Source organism: Chrysemys picta, chromosome 6, assembly GCF_011386835.1.
Source record: "Chrysemys picta bellii isolate R12L10 chromosome 6, ASM1138683v2, whole genome shotgun sequence".
In the NCBI taxonomy this organism is placed as follows: Eukaryota; Metazoa; Chordata; order Testudines; family Emydidae; genus Chrysemys; species Chrysemys picta.
Genome location: NC_088796.1, coordinates 80,869,514 through 80,889,499, shown reverse-complemented (window position 1 = coordinate 80,889,499; position 19,986 = coordinate 80,869,514). Strand labels below are relative to the sequence as shown.

General features: G+C 42.9%; 1 protein-coding gene across 3 annotated transcripts in view; it reads right to left on the bottom strand.

The window, feature by feature from the left end:
* ADAMTS19 (ADAM metallopeptidase with thrombospondin type 1 motif 19) overlaps positions 1–19,986 on the bottom strand; it is a 326,693-nt gene that overhangs the window by 12,235 nt on the left and 294,472 nt on the right. For all 3 annotated transcript variants that reach the window (XM_065599319.1, XM_005303066.5, XM_065599318.1), the window contains 2 exons: positions 18,889–19,093; positions 15,655–15,807 (listed from right to left, as the gene is read on the bottom strand). In XM_065599319.1, coding sequence (XP_065455391.1) covers positions 15,655–15,807; positions 18,889–19,093 — 358 coding nt within the window. The remainder of the gene's footprint in view (positions 1–15,654; positions 15,808–18,888; positions 19,094–19,986) is intronic.

Genomic DNA, 19,986 nt, shown 5'->3' with positions numbered 1-19,986 from the left:
ACGTGTTTCCCTCTGTACACTCAAATCACCTTCCTTAGAAGCATAGAATATCAGGGTTGGAAGGGACCTCAGGAGGTCATCTAGTCCAAGCCCCTGCTCAAAGCAAGACCAATCCCTAGACAGATTTTTGCCCCAGATCCCTAAATGGCTCCCTCAAGGATTGAACTCATAACCCTGGGTTTAGCAGGCCAATGCTCTAACCACTGAGCTATCCCTTCCCCCTGGGAGAGGGGTTAGGGGTTCTTCATTCCCTGGGTCTCCTAAAATGAACTTTTGGTTAGCAAAACAGGAGAATGCCCCCTCAGTAGACTGCCCCCTCAGTAGACTGCCCCCAACCACCATTCTCACCCAAGCCTTTCTTCCTGCAGACCGCCTGAGATCTATATGAAAGAAAGAAAGAAAGAAAGAAAGAAAGAAAGAAAGAAAGAAAGAAAGAACAGGGAAACATTCCCCCATTCCCATGGATCTCCTGAGGTATGCAAGGGGGATACCCCCAAAGAGTCTCTATAGGCATAATAAGCTTATTGAGTTCATCCTCTGTGACAGGAAAGTCAAATCAAAGCAATCAGGGGTCTGCTGTAAGTTATGCCATCTGGCTATTGTTTCCAAAGGGACCACATGTCAGATAGGGATAGCTGATGCACAGTGTATTTTAGTAACCCCCAAACTCCTGAACTGCACTCTGCACCATGGAGTGCAGAGAGGAAAATGTAAGAGCAGGCTATACTACGCATGGGGATTCCCCCATAGATAGCTTCTACTCCCTTAGCACTGTCTAAGCTGGACTAAAAGGAGGAAAACAGGCAGAGAATTTGTCCCACATTATTGATTGTGGTGTCTTGATCTTTTGAACATACTACGTTTAGCTCACAAACTGAAAAGTTTGGACATTGCAGCCCTAGGAGGACCTGATGGAACAGAGCTCCGCTCCAGTGGACCACAGGACCTTTAAAAAAAGGGAGAATTCCCCCACAAAAAATAGATATGGTTACAGGCATATTACCTTTCAAGAATATTAAGAGTTGAGGGAAGAAACCCAAACAAACATTAAAATCTCAGGAAGTTTAGAGAAAGTGTTGCACTTCAGTAAGATACCACAAAGTCCCACATAAATAACCATTGCAATCTTAACTCCACCCCATAGAGCAAACAAATTCATACTGTAAAAAAGCAAGAAAAGGAATCAGAATTCCCTCATATTAAATGGTCTTCAGGAAGTGCATGTAAAATGGCGGTACTGCTACAGGAATTGTAATAAACTTTATTTCCGAATGCACTACATTGCAGCTTTACTTTACATCTAAACCAGGATCTTGGGACTGGCAAGCCCTAGAATAACTTGGTTTACACGGACCTTGGTTTTTGCGGACTGGTCATGCCCTAGATAGTTAGAGAGGTTCTAGATGCAAGCCTCCAGGGGTTGCAGGAAGGCAGTCTGGATTGGCTACTTCCTGTCCTTTTCCATCTTTGCAGCTGCAGTACAGATTAGCCATCAGGAGTGATCTTGTATGGTTTGCTAGTTGAATGTGTTAAATAAAGCTGCAGCTACTTTGCTAAAAATTGCAGAAACATCTCCATCTTCATTTGCTTCATACTATCTATTAAGTCCAGATGTTGCCAGACAGCACTGAATAAACACTACAACAGCTAGGCTCCTCCTTTCCTGTAGCAAAGGAAATTGATAGGACTCAAAGACACCCCACCATTTTTATTTAAAATTAATTAATTAAATGTAGTAGGGGCACAAAATTAGTCAATTAAGTTTCACTCACTCAAAAATCCTAAGGGTGGACCTCACTTGGAGAGAACTCACAGAAGACATCAAAAAAATAAAGTGCATGGGTCAGTGAGACATAGGAGAGAAGGGGGCCAATTGTGTGTGATGGGGGCTGATTCTTGGATCTTTGGGTTCAGCAGAGTTTCTTTATAAAAATCCCACAAATGGACATATCAAGGTTCATAAAGCCCTGAAGTTAAGATATACCTTGTCTAAGGGCTTGTCTATATGATGCAGTCAAGCACATTAGAGAGGCGTCATCTGTAGTGTGCTCTAATATACTGCCTTCTAACTGCCCCATGAGACCTTGCTGGCATGAACTAAAAGGTACCTATCTCATATTATCCTGCACATAGTCAGGACTATGTTAATGCGAAGTAGGTACCATTTAGTTCACGCCAGCACAGTCTACGCCTCTCTAATGTGTTTTACAGCATTGTGCAAACAAGCCCTAAAAACGTATTCCAGTCAGGGAAATGAGGAATCACAGCTGAACAGGCACTTTTGGACGATGGTATTGGTGATCTATTACAGTTTCACTTCTCAAGTTCTTCTATCACCTTTTTATTTGACATCTCTATCTCTGACTAGGCCTCAGCTTCAATATCTGTAAGCAATAACCTTATGATAGGTATTTCCCTATTATCCTGTCTGGTGAAGATCAATGCAAAAGAATGATTTAGCTTAGTTGGACTTAACTTCTTTGATTTGCACCCTGATGCTCTTGTGGATGCAAGTATTCATCTGCAGGCTTTTATTACTGATGTACTTAAAATATCTTTGAAATATTTCTCTTACTATACTTGTCTATTTGCTTTTAGAATTTTCCCCAAGCCTTCTTGTAACAGGATGGCTTGCCCCTTAAGGTCTGGAGGGCCTGGAACTCCCAACCCTGATTACTATATGATTAGCTGTTTTCCCTAGAAAGGGCAGCAGGGAGCTTCAGGAAAAGGTATGTTCAGGAAACTGCAATGAGTGAGAATGGCTCTTGCAGTGAAGACACTGACACCAGGGGCTTTTGGGGCCAGAGCCCAGGGAGCAGGAGGCCTCCGAGAGAGACTTTGAGTTTGGGCCTGGAAGCCAAAGTCAGAAGGCTGAGCGCCATCTAGGAAGAGTAGGGAGGACTGGCTGAGAGAACAGTCTGAGATAGAAAAAGAACTCTGGTGATGAGAAGACACTAGAGCTAAGTATGAACTTTTGTGTGATGATAGTCTTGTATTTTAGGACCCTGAGGATTGTTCAGAAACTGTTCCTGTTAATAAACCAGCCCCAGGTAAGGGTGGTGGTAACTTAGAAAATAATTGTTTCTGTTAATAAACCAGCCTCAGGTAGGGGTAGAGGGTGTTAACCGAGAAAACCTGTGTGCAGTTCTCAAGGAGCCCTGAAGTGGGAGAGAATCAGAGGTAGAGTGCCACAGAGTGACCTCTGGCCATGAGGGGGTGCTTGGCAAGCGACTGACCCTGCTACACTTCCTAAACTACATTCCGTCAAAATTATTTTCTATTATATTATAGTTTGGACTGGACTTCTTTTAAAAAAATATTTATTGATCTAAACACAGACTTGTACCTGCTATTTAACCACACTTTCCCCCTCTCTTCCACTTTGTATTTTGCTTTGTTTGGTAACTATAATAAGGTATTCTTTAACAGCCTCCATGCTGGTTCTAATTTCCTATCTTTTCCCTTTGGGCTATTTCTAATTCCCTTCTTTTTAAAAAAAGGCAATTTCTTGAACTTTAATATCACAGTGCTATTTAATTGTATGATTTTTCCCCCCTGCAAAGATGTCAAAATTAATTATACTGTAGCCTCTGGCCACTCAGTGGCTCACCCACACTTCCTGAAACAACTTCTGTGTATTACACAGTACAAGAGTAGCCTTTCTTCTTGTAGGTCTAGAACAAGCTAGTCCAAGAACTAACCTTTTAAAGTATCTTGCATCTCTAATAGTTTTCTTGATATGACCTTCACAGCTTGTATATAAGTAGTTGAAGTAACCCCCTTTTTAAAAAAAACTATTTTAGTTTTTTGTTTCTTTTTTTGACATCCCAGTTTCTCTCAAAATTCAGACTTTGCAATCATTTATATAATTCAAGCATACAGTATTTTTAAAAAGCCAATGTTTATTATTAAAAATAACTATCCTATTCTACATGTTCATGAAAATTGTATTTGTTCTTTGTATGTTTCTTAGTGCTTAGCATATGTGATGGCACTATGTATACATTCAAGCTAGGCATGATGCTTTCTACCAGAATTTCCACAATCACACACCTTTATTTTATTCTTCAACTAGAAACTTACAAGAAAACTAAGTCTACCATCAATAGAAGGGTCAGAACAGGACCTTTCGTTTGAAGTACTAGAACATTATATTAAAAGGGCAATTATGTGTTGTGAGGTACTAAAATAAACATTATGTAGATATTTAATGTTTGAAGAGAAGACAAGATGTCATACTAACGTACAAATGTGGCCACAGTTTAGTATTTACACGTATCTGCAGTGGATCATGAGGAGAAGATTAGCTACGAGGAAGTTAAAATTCATCCCATAAAGTAAAGCTACTCCGGGCTACATTTCTTGATGCTTGTTTGAGGTTTGATTTTTGGAACAGGAGAACGTATGTACATTTCTTGGTGTTGTTCTTTTCTTTTGTTTTTTTTTTTAAAAATACTGTGAAGGGATCTACAAACCCCACACAAAACACAGGCAGGCAGGGGTTGAGAATCCTGTCTTTTTCCTACAAACAGCAAAACCAGCCCCTGCCCCCCCCCAGTTTAGCTGTGAGAAAGGTCATTTACGGAGAGACACATCTCAGCTGCTGCAGCAAACAAGCCCAAGTATAAAGAGGGAGAAACAGGAAGAAAGAGGGCAGAAGAACTTGTGATTTCAAGAGAGCAACACGTCCCTGCCAGACAAGCAAGCACTAGGGTGTATCTGAGCTGCTTAGATTCCAAGAGAAGAAGACAGGGACAAAAACCCTTAGGACCAACGGCTTTCTTTTAAGCCACCTCTGCCTGGGTGAAGGAGTGACCCAGGCTGTTCAAACTAGCACATTGCCCAAGGTGGTATTCCTGGCTGCTGACATGTGGTACCAGAAATGGGATTTTTAGTCCCTGAAAGGGTGGAAATAAACAAACAAAAATCCCCATAGAAGTGAATCAGCTCCTACAGTGGCTAGTCTATTTGTAATCACAGCAACAGTAGTGACTACAGCAGCTGTTCAAGCAGATGACAATGCACTAACAGTTACTATAATATACAACTGACCTGCTGTCTTTAAAAAGCCGCTCAAATCCCTCAATGTCAGGAGACAAACCTCCTGAGATTCAGGGAATGCCCTTGGCCCTGACGCTTCTCAAGATGATGGCAGATGACGACACAGACTCCTTCCATGTAACCTTTGAGAAAGTAGTAACAGCATCATAATGGCCCCTAGAGAAATGGGCCATCAGGCTAGCTGTCTTGTTGACGGGGGAAGGTCAGGCAGCATACCAAGGTCTTGATGGAATGGCTGCCCAAGGCTAAACTGATTAAGCTATATTGGATTGATTAGGCATAACTTACTGTCAGCACTTCCAGAATGAGAATACAATCCCAAGGCCAGGCCTCAAATGGTGGCCCAGAAGCTGAAGGGCTTCTGCTGGTGCTGATTAAAGCTGGAAACTGGACAAGACCCCAGCCTGGGGAGCTGATCATCCTCAAGCAGTTCATACAGATCCTCCTACTGGAAGGTTGAGATTGGGTCTGCAGACACCAACTGGAAAAGCTGTAGGAAGCTACCTGCCTCATGGAGGACTCCTTGACTGCTCAAGCTCCTGAGAGGCCAATGGAGAGGAACCATAGACCACTATGAACAGCAAGGAGGAGAAATGTGCATCCAGGGAATTACATTGGATGAGTCCCAAGAAGGCCTTAGCACATGCCTGTGCATCAGGAAGAGCCCACAGTCTGTGACCCTCCTAAGGCCCTCCCAGATAACAGATGAATACCCCCAACATGCAAAAGGACCTTTGCTAGCCACCTGCCCAGGCACAGGGACACCCTAAATCTTCACAGGAGGAGATCAACCAAAGTAGCAGGCTGCAACAGGATGCAGTTGTCTGTTTCTCCTGTGGCCAACTGGGGCATATGTATATGGAATGCCCATACAAGGAATGTGCTTTTGGTCATGCATATGGCAAAAAATAGGGCCTGAAAAGCGGCCCAGGAAAACTTATGGTACGGTAAAAGTCAATGACAAGGAAACTCTGGCCCTTGTAGATTTTGGTGGTGTCCAGACATTCATCTGAGAACTATTGGAAGCAGAGTGGCTACCTACAATAGGAGAAATTTGCATACAATGCATCCACAGATATGTCAGACACTATCCAAGCACCACAGTGCAACTGAATGTTGTGGCATACAAGAGCCTCTGAAGGTGTGTGTGTGTCCCCACACCTACCCTTTCTGGTAATAATATTGGCTATGCTTTCCTGAGCTGCTGCTAAAGCTTCCTGCAGGTCCTACCCCTGAGGATGCTAGCCTGTGAGATAACAAGGAGAACCTTTTTTCTAGATATTTTTCTACTGATTCTGGAACAAGAAATCTTGGCAGGAGAGGTGAATGGAAAGAAAGGAATGACAAGAAGTGAATGAAGCCACTGCAGCCATAAGTGTAGCAGAGCACTCAGACCCAGGAACTAGCCAAATCAGAGAAGAGGACATTGGGAAACATTCTCCACAAGTTTGGTGGGAGACCCCCCTGCCATAATTCAACCCTGAGATGCTGACTGTCTTCTTAGACTTTTGACTGGAATAAAAAACTGACCAGACCTTGGACCGAGTACTTGAGCAGATGGCTGTGATTAATGACAAGGAAATAGAACCCCAGAGGTCATGGCAATATCCACATTTTGCCCTCAATACAAACCTTTTATAGTAGGTAGATCAAGACCAGCAGATGAAGGAGGTTCAAACACAATTCCTGGTGCCTAGAATATATTGCTGCAAACTCCTTCACTTGGCATATGCCATACCCTGTAAAGGTCATTGGGGAAAAGACAAAACTAGGTCCAGAATTCTGGCACTTTTTTGTGGCCTGGTATTCACAAAGAGACCAAAGATTTCTGTGCCTTCTGCCCTGAATGCCAACTAATGGCTTCCAAAGGTATCCCTGGGGCTCCACTAGACATGCCTCAGCACTGCTGTTGCTAATGAGGATGAGAGCTTGAGGTTTCAAGGGAGCAACAACTCGCCAGTCAGACTGCCAGAGGAGCCAGCATTAGGCTATCTCTGAGCTAGTTAAAGCCTCCCGGATTACAAGGGAAGAAGATGGGGACAAAAGCCCTGAGGACAAAGGGCTTTCTTTTGGTCTCATTTATATTATGTTTATAGACTGCCTTTTTGTTGATTTAATTTAAGCCACCACTTTCTGGGTCAAGGACCTACCCAGGCTGTTCAAACTCGGACTTTGCCCAAGGCAGCATCCTTGGCCACTAAAAAATACTCTCTTTTGCCTCACATAGTCATATCTGACAAAGTTTTGAGGAACAGAGTTTAATTAATGAATACAATGGTTACAGAAATTACAAAACTGAATCATGTAACATACTGTATTTTAACCAAATGAAATACGCCTAATTCTGAGATATACTTTGTGTGACAAAAAAATATAGGCTGTAGCTGCTGACAACATTTTACTGGGTAATTTCTATTGGAAGAAAACCTTTGGCTCACTGGGATCATTAGCTAGATCTCTGAGTCTAATACAGCATTAAAACAACAACTATCATATTCCAAAAATATGACAGTCCGATAAATAACTAGCACGATATCTGTACAGAATATAGAAGAACAATTATATTTCAAATTATAGTCAATACAAAATAAAGTCCATCTGATATTTCTATCTTTAACATAGTCACCTTAAGATAAACCTTAAGGGAAACCATATTGTAATAAATATCTTTAAATTCACATCCACTAATGAAGGGGTTTCTGCTGCTTCTGCTTTACTGCAATCAAAAGTCTGTGTTGATTATACAGGCAATTCTACTTAGATCAGTAACACAGAGTCCAATCACTCCTGTCAATGTCAATTTTAAAAAGTGACAAACTTTAGTAGAGAAAATGGAAGCCAGACTACATAGTTTAAAGTTTCAAGCTATAGTTAGAACTCAGGATGTGGCTCTAGCAGACTGGAAGGGACAGTGTAGGAAATTTCTAAAACTGCTCTGTGATTCAAAATTTCTCTCTCTCTCTCTCTCTCTATATATATATATATATATATATATATAATGATAATAAGCTCATATATACTACTATTTACATGTTGAAACAAAGATGCATTTTTAAAGATCTCCTATAGAACATTTTTATAATTTCTCTATTTTTCAGTATCCACTCTTATACTCCTTTACTAGAGGTGAGTAAAAAATACATAGTACCTTCATGTATTCTCAAAATCCCTATTCCTTGCGGGATCTTATCATGCACTCATATGGCTTCAGCTGTCATCTTTATGCTGATGTCTCCGAAGTTTACCTTTTCACTCCTGCCCTGTTTCCTAGATACTATTCTGTATTTCAGCCTGTCTCCCTTACATAACTGAAATGAACTCAAACTCCATTGCAAAGATCATTCTTTTTGCCTGTTCTGACCATGTCACCTCTTCTTCAAATTTCTCCACTCGCTTTCTCTTTTCCATTAAATCAAGTTCAAGCACCTTTTCTAACCTTTATAGATCCGCCTCTTTGTACTTATCTGTTCTCCTTTCCTTTTGCATTGACCTGCCTCTTCTTTTCCATGACAATGCTTGCTTTGACCACCCACTTGCCCACTTCTTCTCTGGCTGTCTTTGCACCTTTTTTGATGCTGCTCCCACACACATGAAATGCCCTTCCCAAACTGATCTATAGACAGTATAACCTGTCCTCCTTCAAATCCCTCTTTGATGCCCTCTTTCATGAAGCCTAAGAGAAAGAACAGAAAAGTACAGCTGACTCTGATGCTAAGGGTTTTTTCACTATCTTAAAAAAAATATATAAAATGTATACAAAGGCAGAGGTGAAAGTAAGCTGGTAGGGTCCGGTACGCTGTGCCGGACCGGACCAGCTTCCCCAGGCCAGCGATTTAAAGAGCCTGGGGCTCCCAGCAGCATCCAGAGCCCTGGGCTCTTTAAATTGCCACCAGAGCCCCGCTGCCAGAGCCCCCCAGGGGCTGGGGTGGCGATTTAAAGGACCTGGTGCTCTGGTCACTGCGGGGAGCCCCGGGCCCTTTAAATCACCACTGGAGCCCCGTTGCCAGAGCCCCGGCAGCAGCCCAGGGCTCCGGCGGTGATTTAAAGGGCCAGAGGCTCCCAGCTGCCGCTACTGCAGTGGAGCCCCGGGCCCTTTAAATTGCCAGAGCCACCCTCAGGGGCTCCCAGCTGCCACCGCTACCCCAGGGCTCGGGGCTCCCAGCCGCCTCTACTGCAGCCAGAGCCCCAGGCCCTTTGAATCTTGATTTAAAGGGCCTGGGGATTTAAAGGCCCCACCTCTTCTGGTCAAGGCCCCACCTCTTCTCGCTGAGGCCCCGCCCCCTGCTCAGGACTCCAGAGAACCAGAAGTCCTTTAAGTTACTTTCACCCCTGTACAAAAGGTATATATCTGATTGATTCCTTCTCTGCCACTCTTAGTATGTCACTTGTCATCAGCGGTTCTCAAACTTCATTGCACTGTGACCCTCTTCTGACAACAAAAATTACGACATGACTCCAGGAAGAGGGACCGAAGACTGAGCCCGCCCGAGCCCCACTGCCCTGGGTGCGGGGGCAAAGCTGAAGCCCAAAGGCTTCTGCCCTCGGCGGGGGGTATGTAACCTTAGCCCTCGGTGGTGGGCTTGGGCTTGGGCTTCAGACTTGCTGGGGCTCAGGGCCAACACCAGCCTTGGTGACCCACTTTGAGGTCCTGACCCACAGTTTGAGAACACTGTCTTAGATGATAAACCTCTTGGGTCAGAGACTGTCTTCCTGTGTGTTTTCTACAGTTCGGAGCACAATCCAGATTGGAACCTTGGGACTCTCTCACAACAAAAATGCATAACAATAAAACCCATTCGCCTAACAGATCCAACAGTTTTGATAGACAACACAGAGCTATGGCCAATTGTTACTTTTGGATACTACTTTGTCATTCCTGAAAGCCTCAATTTCACTGAGGCCAGGTCTACACTAACCCCCTAATTCGAACTAAGGTACGGAACTTCAGCTACGTGAATAACGTAGCTGAAGTTCGAAGTACCTTAGTTCGAACTTACCTTGGTCCACACTCGGCAGGCAGGCTCCCCCGTCGACTCCGCGGTACTCCTCTCGCCGAGCTGGAGTACCGCAGTCGACGGCAAGCACTTCCGGGTTCGACTTATCGCGTCCAGACTAGACGCGATAAGTCGAACCCAGAAGTTCGATCGCTCGCCGCCGAACTACCGGGTAAGTGTAGCCAAGGCCTGAGAAGACTTCTAGCAATAATAGAACACCACATGGTAGCTACCAGGGTGGTTTACTAAGATGACAAGTATCAGAGGGGTAGCCATGTTTGTCTGGATCTGTAAAAGAGCAAAGAGTCCTATGGCACCTTATAGACTAAGAGACGTATTGGAGCATGAGCTTTTGTGGGTGAATACTCACTTCGACGGATGCCACAGGACTCTTTGCTACTAAAATGAGACTATCAAAATATCCCACTTACCTGTGATTCTATGCACATATAATATGAAATGGATACACACTTTTAAAATCCTATATAATTCATCTGTGTGCTGTAAATCTCTCTCTTTCTTGTTTTGTAACCCAACATGACACTACGTTTATTCCAGGCAGAAACTAATAAAGTAGTTTTGAACTGCTCCATAAGAAAGATTTGTCTAAAACAAATTACGCTAATGTTACATGATAAATTGAAAATGAACAAACAACTCCCACTTTTATTTGATTATATGGACAGTTTGTGACTTATTTGCTTATTCATCATATCTGAAAATAAAGACATATCTCATTTGTTGGAAACTAACTGTATAATTCAGTTAACATAAAAGTTATTACAATGATGCAAGGGTTATTTTTACTTCTATTATTTCACAAAAGTCACATAATATCTTTCTCCATAAATCTAGTAACAATGTCATATTTTGATATGTGGCCAGTACTGTTCTGTTCCCAGAATTTAAAAGAGCTAATAATTCTGGATTAGGAACTAAAGAACTAAACAAGGCTAATTATTTTCTCAGTACAACTAATCTCCTAAACAATATTACAAGCCCCATAGTTTCTCTTTATATTTCAATTGAATGAGACTAAACCATTTGCATCTATTTGCTATGGAAGCACTCTGCACAGTTTAAAGGCTGAATTTCCTAGGTTCTTGAACAGGTGGCAAAAAAAAATGCACTTCTCTTTCACTCTTCCCCTCTGTGCCAAGAACTGTTTCACACAGCAAGTATGAAGGCAGTAGATGTCAAGACTAAATGTTTTCTGACTCCACAAAGGTTTAAAAATTAAAAGACAACTGACCAAATCTGGGCCCATTTTACAAGGCAGTAGACGATATAGCATCCCTACATTGCTGTATAAACTGGCTGCATATTGGGAGTGGGACCCTCCTCTCTGCCAGTGATGCCAGCCTTAACTGCCTACTTGTCTGCTGCTTGTGGGAGCAGGAGGTTTGTGCACATCCTTCTAACAAGCCTTCTCCAATCCTAGTTGCATCTCTCCTTCCAGCTCAGGCCATGGTAGTTGCAGTACTAGTCTACCTGGGCCATTGTAGCAGGGAGACAGGGCAATTCCTGGTTTCTTCATTTTTTTCAAGGTACTGGGGAGATCACCTGGTGGTCTCTTGCCCCCTCACATCCCCAGGGAAGACATGGAACAAAGAGACAATCTGTGGCTCAATGAGCCCTATCAACTCCGCACTACTGACAGCAATGTTTTGGAGCTCTCAACTGAAAGATCACTCCATGGGTTATTCTGCCTGCTCAGTCTTTCTTCAGCCAATTCTTAGTTAATTGAGAAAGAACTTGTTGTCATTTAGATTTCCACAAGGCACTACACATACACAGTGTTATACATATCAGTTGAAATGGACTGAGCCATGGACTTCATCTGCAGGGTGGTGGGTTGCAGTTGGATGACTACATAAAAAACTCAAGTTCAATTTGGAGTTTACTGTGATATCTTAACCAAATGAGCTCCTTAACCCCTCCCTCTTCAAACCTTCTCCTTTCTTCTTCTTTCTGATCACTCTTAACAAAACCACTATCATCCCAGTCACTCTGGCCCATCGCCTGGGTGTTATATTTGACTCATCCCTCTGCTTTTCGCAATACAACCATACTACTTCCCTGTGCTTCAGCCACCCAGCCGGCTATCAGGTGCTTGGCAGTTCAGCTGTCCCTCCCCCCACTGCCATGTGCTGCTCCTGCCCTCTGTCTTGGAGCTGCTCCCGGGAGTCTCCTGCTTGCTGCGGGAGGGGGGAAAGGGTGCTGATGTCAGGGTGTCCCCCTCTCCTGCCCCCCACTCCTTTACCCCATCTCCACAGAGCGGGGGGACATGACAGGGCTCAGGACGGAGGGAGCTTGCAGGCAGCAGCTGCCGTCTCAACTTGCTGATCTACTTAAAAAGGCAATGTACTTAGAGTGGGCTCTGCGTATTTAAAAGGGCAATGCGCATCTCTCACACACATGGTGTGTGTCTCTGTATCGCTCTCTCTCTCACACGCACACACACGGTGTGTGTCTCTGTCTCTCTCTGCTAAGCTGCGTCTCCTCCCTCCATTCGTGCTGCCTTGTAGCGTGTGAGGCTACATTAACAACAATGGATTAACCCCTGAGGGCTCAGCCAAAAGCTAGTTCATCATTTAGAAGTAAGGCATTCCCCGGGAAATATCCCACCCTCTTCCACCCTCTGACTCCATCACCTCAACCAAGCTTCACAATCACCATTGCTGTGTACAGTATTAAATTGTTTGTTTAAAACTTACACTGTTTATGTGTGTGTGTGTGTGTTTTCCCTGGAACTTAGCCCCCCTCATTTACATTAATTCTTATGGGGAAATTGGATTTGCGTAACATTGTTTTGCTTAAAGTAGCTTTTTTTTCAAGAACATAACTACAACGTTAAGCGAGGAGTTACTGTACTTTCAAAATTCTACATAACTGTTCCCCTCCCTATTTATTCTCCCTTGTCAAGCTTCATGTTGTTCCTCTCCGCATGCCACCTTCTCACACAATCAACTTTGGGTCTTCTTCCATGCAGCTGCCTATACACAGTACGACTACCCTAAGTTCATCCACAAGGCCCCTACATTGTCCACATTTTAGTCCCTCTTAAAAACTTACTTCCACTGTGCTACATATAGTCAATCAAGTTGATCTGTATATAAATGGCATATAAATTGTCCTTTCAGTACCCCTCTATCTACTCGGTCATCCTTAGAATGTGAACTCCTTGGAGCAGGGATGATCCTTTTTAAGTCCTTCGAAAGTACCTAGGACATAGCAGGTTTGAGCTTGGGTAGCACCACCTGGGCAGCAATGTCCACACTGCTATTTTTAGCGCACTAGATAAAGGAGAGCTAATAAGGTGAGTTTGTCTACCTGTACTGGGAATCAGATGTCCCAGTCGCAGTGTTCACATAACCTAAGAGCTATTATGAAGTTAAATTCAGCATAAATTCTAGATTATACTGGAGACTTTAAAACAAAAAGTCAGAATTTTAGTAAAACTGTTGTGTTCATGGACCTTAGTGCAGCTGTCAGTTTTGCCCAGTTTCTTCTTTATCTTGTTGGCATTATAGTTAAAATGATGAAAACAATAATCATCATCTGATCTTTGTGTGTTTGTTCTAAAATTAATTAAATTCCATTATCACATTAATAATAAATAATATCTTTTAAGTAATACCCCCAGTTCAATTTTAAAATTGTTTTAGGAGCTCAAGAGAAGCAGCAAAGCCAATAAGGGTCCAGTTTCAATGTGTGAGAAGTGTAATTTAAATTTCTCTAGCCAAGTCTTGGCATAAACTTGGGGGGAATTTGGCTCTGCTGAAAGGAGCAGCCTTCTGTCAATGTCAAGAATGATCCGAAAGAGCAAAAACAGTGAACACAAGAGGCTGCACTGAAACCAACAGCAGTGAACAAGGATTAACATTTATCTGAGCTTTCCATTTGTTTCCTTCATTGCAGACACATTAATATTTATGCCATGACTTCATGTTGCTCTATATTCTAGCAATGGAACAGTAAAACAACAGGAAAAAAATTAGGAAATTCAAGTACGGCATATTTTAAACTGATGTCTCTGCAGAGAAATTAAAATCAGGGCCTATATGCTAAATAAATAATCCACTTCAGAGTCTATCGGGAGTTTAGTTAAAGCAACATTAAATGGATACTAGATAAAAAGTGGATTATGTGAAACTGATTTGAATATTAACAAATTATGTGGTAGAGTAAAGATGTCTTAACCAATCAGGGAGGTTCAACTTACCTGTAGGCATTTTGGTAGTGTAAATAAATGAAATGTGTAAGATGAGATGCCCAGGCATCCTACAGTGGGGGAAAAGGAGTCTAATTGCCCAGAGTTACATGGTAGGACATCTAAATGAGAAATGGAAGTCAGAAAAAAGTATGTCCTGGAGAAAAAAAGGATTGTTATCAAGGCCAGAGGAAAATATGCTCATCCTTCGGTAATGTAAATTAGAATATCCTCACTGCACCAAGTACACTGCACCAAGTACACTTGTGCCATGCAGCACAACCAGCCAGCAGGACAGAATCAGGACACAGAACATCCAAGACTATGCCCACTGATGGACTTGAAAGGCACAAGGAAATAGGTGACTCATACAAAGAGGCATCTCACAGCAATATGTTACATTGCATGCCCAATTGTCTATCCACCAGGTCAGCAGACACTAGGTCAGAAATTTGTTGTTGTGAACAAAAACTCAGTGCACTGGCACTAATCTCAGCACCTAATAGATGGCACCAGCAGGATGACAAGTCAGATGGGGGCAAGAAAATCTTAATAAATCCTCAAGAAAACTGAATATACATAGACCACAAACTAGAGGTAACCACTGCTTTGCCCAACAGTGTATCAACATCTCAGCCAAGAAGGGCAGGAGATTTCAGAGATTTTTATACTTTTTTCTTTTTCTGGTGTCTTTGCACACACACTCCTTCGCTTTTCTTAAGTTTGTGGTTTATATTGTTGAAAACAGAAAGTATTTCCTTATCAGCGTTGCTAGTTACACACTTCCATTGATTTGAGCTAAAGCTATACTAGTACAATTACACTTGTGCTACATTACATGCTCCAGGCTACCTATTTTACAATTTTCACCTGAATTTTGTCTACACTGGCAAGTGAAAGACAAAACATTTGTTGTTGAGAGGTGTTATAAAAACACCCCCCCGAAGGACAAAAATTTTGCTGATGACAAGCGCTGGTGTGAACAACACTTTGTCGGCTTGAGCGCTTTCCTGCTGACAAAGCTAACGCCACTTGTTGGGGGTGGAAACTTATTGTTGGCAGGAGAGCCAACTCCTGCCGACAAACAGCGGCTACACTGTGTGCCTTTTAGCGGCACGGCTGTAGCAGCACATCTGTGCTGCTAAAAGCTGTTTAGTGTAGACATAGCCTTATACTTGCCTAGTATATCTACTTTTTATATAAAGTCTATTCTTTTGTCACACTTTGACTACATAGTTCCATTTTATTTGCAGCTGCATTGTTCCTTGATTTGGGACATTGCTGAATCTTTGATAAAACTGTTGCATCTTTGATAAACTTATTCCAATAAACCCTGTTGGAAAAATACTTTTTGTTGTATTATGTGGTATTAGTGTCATATCCCACCTTAGACCAGTCTCCCATTCTCCAGATATAGCATTTGGAATAGTCCTCACAGTCTTCCTCTTCTTTAGGTCTTGTGGACAAAACACACTTCTTTCGGGGATTGGTGCACCTCACAGTCCGATGTCGTACTCCTTTTCCACATTTTACAGAGCACTGCAGGATATAGAAAGATATGATTTACACTTGTACAAAACACAGAAAATATATGCTGATAATAAATATAGTGATCTCAGCAGCCTCTGCTTTCCATGACATAAAATTCTGGTAAAACAACGTTAGACTGAGGGCTTGTCTTCACTATCGGGGTAAATTTACTTAAGTTACGCTAATCCAGCTACGTGAATAACATTAGGACACTGAGCATAAAAATAACATAAAACATAAGACATAATAACATAAGACACCGAGCCTAATTATTCCATCCTGATAAGTGAAAGTTTTGGAAAAGTATGATCAGCTGACCATAAAGAGTTATAGTAAAAATTTTAGGCAACCTTACCTATAAATGGCACTCTCTTTAATATACATATGTATGAGAAAGAGATACATACATATATTAGATACACACAAAATAAAACAAGCAGCTAAAAAGGAAACAAAAAGTGAAATAAAACATCCTTGAAGAAATTCTAAATACTTTTCAAAGAATGAGACAGAACAAAACTTCAAACAAACCACAAAAGCATATAACAGACCTTAATTGGAATGAATTTTGAAATTGCAGAAGTAAATATCACAGATCTATATGCAATAATCCAATTTGTTCTACCACATGAAATGTCACTAATTTAGTTAAAAAAAAATAAATTAAAAAAAAATCGATTGCATATATAACACGTGAAAACTGTGCTACAACACAGCCGAGGCAAAAGATTTATTGACTGGAAGGCCTTAATCAGCACATTTTCTTTCAGCTATTTCCACTTATATGGCCAAAAAATTATAACATTTCTCATTCAAGTAACATGTTGTTACTGTTTTGCCTTTCCCTAGTAGAACATCCTTACTGCTTCAAGAGTTAAAGCTATGTCTTTTGCCAAGCTGGTTGCAAGTTCAAGAAGCGGTGGCATATGGTGGAACTGGGGATTAGAAACACCTCGCTCCTTAAAAATTATTTCTGACACCCCCCCCCCCACACACACAATCATTACTGATCTCCCAGATAAAACCAACCAACTAAACAATTTGGGGCTCTTTCTTCCTCCCTGATAAATATATTCCGTTCTACCAATTGTTCCTCTGCTGTAAACCCACCTCTGCTCTTTCTGAAAATGAGCAGGCAGCTCACCCTGCACTCTTCTTACCTTTGCACCCCATCCTTACCAGATCATAGCCTCTCCCTTTCAACTGCCCACCTCTGCCAGTTCATAGGCCCACCCACTCACCAGATCACTAGCTCTCACTGCTTCACCTCTTTTACCACCCCATTCGCCAGGTCCCCTTCTCACTCTTTCGTCGTTAAACACAGGCACTACTTTCTCCCTCCTTGCAAACACAGGATGGCCACCACCTCACTCCCTCTGCCTCAGACTCCCTCTCTTGGGACTCTGGTGCTGCTCCTGAAGTGCGGGTGGAGATCTACAACTAGGCCTGTGCCTATACTCAGACTCTGGGGCTATCCTCATTTTGCACCACAGGGGAATGGAAACACAGCTTCTGAACATGTTATATAGCACTCAGCATTGCCCTATAGTTAAAATGGAGGGAGGAGCCCAGTTAGGGGCTAAACCTCTATCAGTCCTCTCTGACCATCTCTCTCCTGGCTGAACTCTATAGTTCTATGTGACTGAAGAAACTGGGCACTGCCATTTCCTCCATCCCCTGGTTGTACTCTGTGTTGCTGCACTGAAGGACTAGACTCTGCCAACCCCTATTCCTCTTCCCCAGTCTACTTTCTGTTACTCTCCACTGTGTTGATAGAGAAAAGAGAGAAAAGAAAGGCATATGCAACAAATGGTTTTGTTTATTATAAGACAGAAACAAAGTACAGAGAATTTAATAGATGAGGTTTAGCCCTATTTGTCCCCATCAGCTGCCACTGTCAGGAAGTAATAATACCTACCTGGGTTTGGGCTTCTGAAAATGTTTCAGAGCAGCAATTGGTTAAAAGGGGAAAACTCTAGGTCAGGGGCGGGCAAACTTTTTGGACTGAGGGCCACATCGGGTTTCCAAAATTGTATGGAGAGCTGGTTGGGGAGGCTGTCTCTCCCCAAACATCCAGGCGTGGCCCGGTCCCCGCCTCCTATCCGACCCCCACGCTTCTCGCCCCCTGACGGCTCCCCCGGGACCCCTGCCCCATCCAACCCCCCCGTTCCCTGTCCCCTGTCGGCCCCCCCTGGGATTCCTATCCCATCAACCCTCCCCTGTTCCCTGTCGGCGCCCCCGGTACTGCTGCTCCATCCACCACCCCCTGCTTCCTGTCCCCTGACCACCCCCGGACTCCCTGCCCCTGACTGCCCCCTGCCGACCCATCCAAACTCCCCTCTCATTCCTGACTGCCCCCTAAAGACCCCTGCCCCATCCAACATCCCTGTTCCCCGCCCTCTAACTGCCCCGAACCCTATCCACACCCCCACTCCCTGATCACTCCTCTACCCGCTATTCAACCCCCCATTGCTCCCTGCCCCCTTGCCGTGCAGCACAGAGCACTGGTGGCTGGTGGTGTTACAGCCATGCCGCCCAGAGCACTGGGTCAGGCTGCGGCTCTGCAACTGCGCTGCCCGACTGCCCAGAGTGTTGCGCTGGCGGCACGGCACGCTGAGGCTGCGCAGGTGGGAGGACAGCAGGGGAGGGGCCCGGGGCTAGCCTCCCGGGACAGGAGCTCAGGGGCCGGGCAGGAGGGTCTAACAGGTCGGATGTGGGCCACAGGCTGTAGGTTGTCCACCTCTGCTCTAGATAGTGGGTGTTATTACTCAATCATCTTTAATTCCAGAGAGATTAGAGCTGTGGCATGAAGGACCAAAATAAATAAATAAATAAATAAACAAACCTTAATCTGGGATGTGCCACTTGTCAAAGTTCAATAGATATCAATTATTCCAAATCAGTTAAACTGAGGTAGTTTTACCCTTGTCTAATTCTGATGCCATATATGTGAGGTAATACTTTTTACCAGTAAAAGTTATAGATAACACTTAAACTGTAGCTTTCTGTAACCCCCTATGTGGATCCCAACAAAATCTCTAGAAATTTTTAAGAAACAATAGTAGATAGAGAATAATGCATACACTGCACCTCAGACCACACTCCAGCTTCCCACACAGTCATACAATCCTGGCCTTCACAGCGCTGTGCAGAAGCAGGTTTTGGCCCAAGACAATCTCTTTCCCTAGCTCTAATCAAGGTTCCATTTCTTAGCTGCTGTGTACAGGCAACTTGTCTATTCTGGGTTCCTTTTCCACATGTCCTTGAACAAGGAGTCCATTCGGTCATCATCCATCTACAAAGAAACATAAATAATAGAATAATAGAAATCAGGGATGGAAAAGACAGATTCCCTGTCAATAGGATTGTTCCCTAACGTATATTTTGAGTGCTTTGTCCATTTTTTAAATAACTCTAGCTATGACCATCACATTTAGAAGGAGATGAATTTAACTCAACTCACCACACATTCAAGAAATTCTAACATTTAGGTTATTTTTTCTTTCCAATTCCTAATTATTCAGTCCTTTATATAACATAAGCTTTCCCCCTCTCCTTCCTTATCATTCTAATTAGAAATGTACCCAAATGTAAAGTTTTAAAAGCAGAAGGTTACTTACCAGTAACTTGTTCTCTGAATATTTCCCCTTGCAAATACACACTATAGAAATCATATGTCCTGCCACACAAACCATGGGACCCTTTGAAAGCAGTGAACTGTTAGGGGTGTGCACACTTGTGCCTCAGACTCACTATGCTGGTGCTGAGGGTATAAAAGTCCCTTCCCTTATGTGTCCTTTAGATCATCTCTAACTCCACACACAGAGTTTATATTTCTGAAGTAGAGCGGAGTAAGATAGGGTCAGTGTGGATCTGGAGAGCCAGCACATTTAGAGAGCTACAGTTGCTAGTGAGTAACCTTTCCAGAATGTTCCAGAGCTCCGGATGATCTCTGTGCATCCCTCAAAAGTCAAAGCTTTCCAGAGGGTTCTGCCCTTTGGTGCAGACTACAGGCATCTGTAACTGACAGTATTTAGAAAATTGAAGTTTACAGTGGCCATTCCAGCTTTCTGTCATGCTCACTCTGAGCAAAATATAAATATTTTAATTTGTTTTTCTTTATGATTAGTTCCAAAGGCTCAATGTCCATATTACAGCTTGTTAAGAGAGACATATAAATAGGCATTT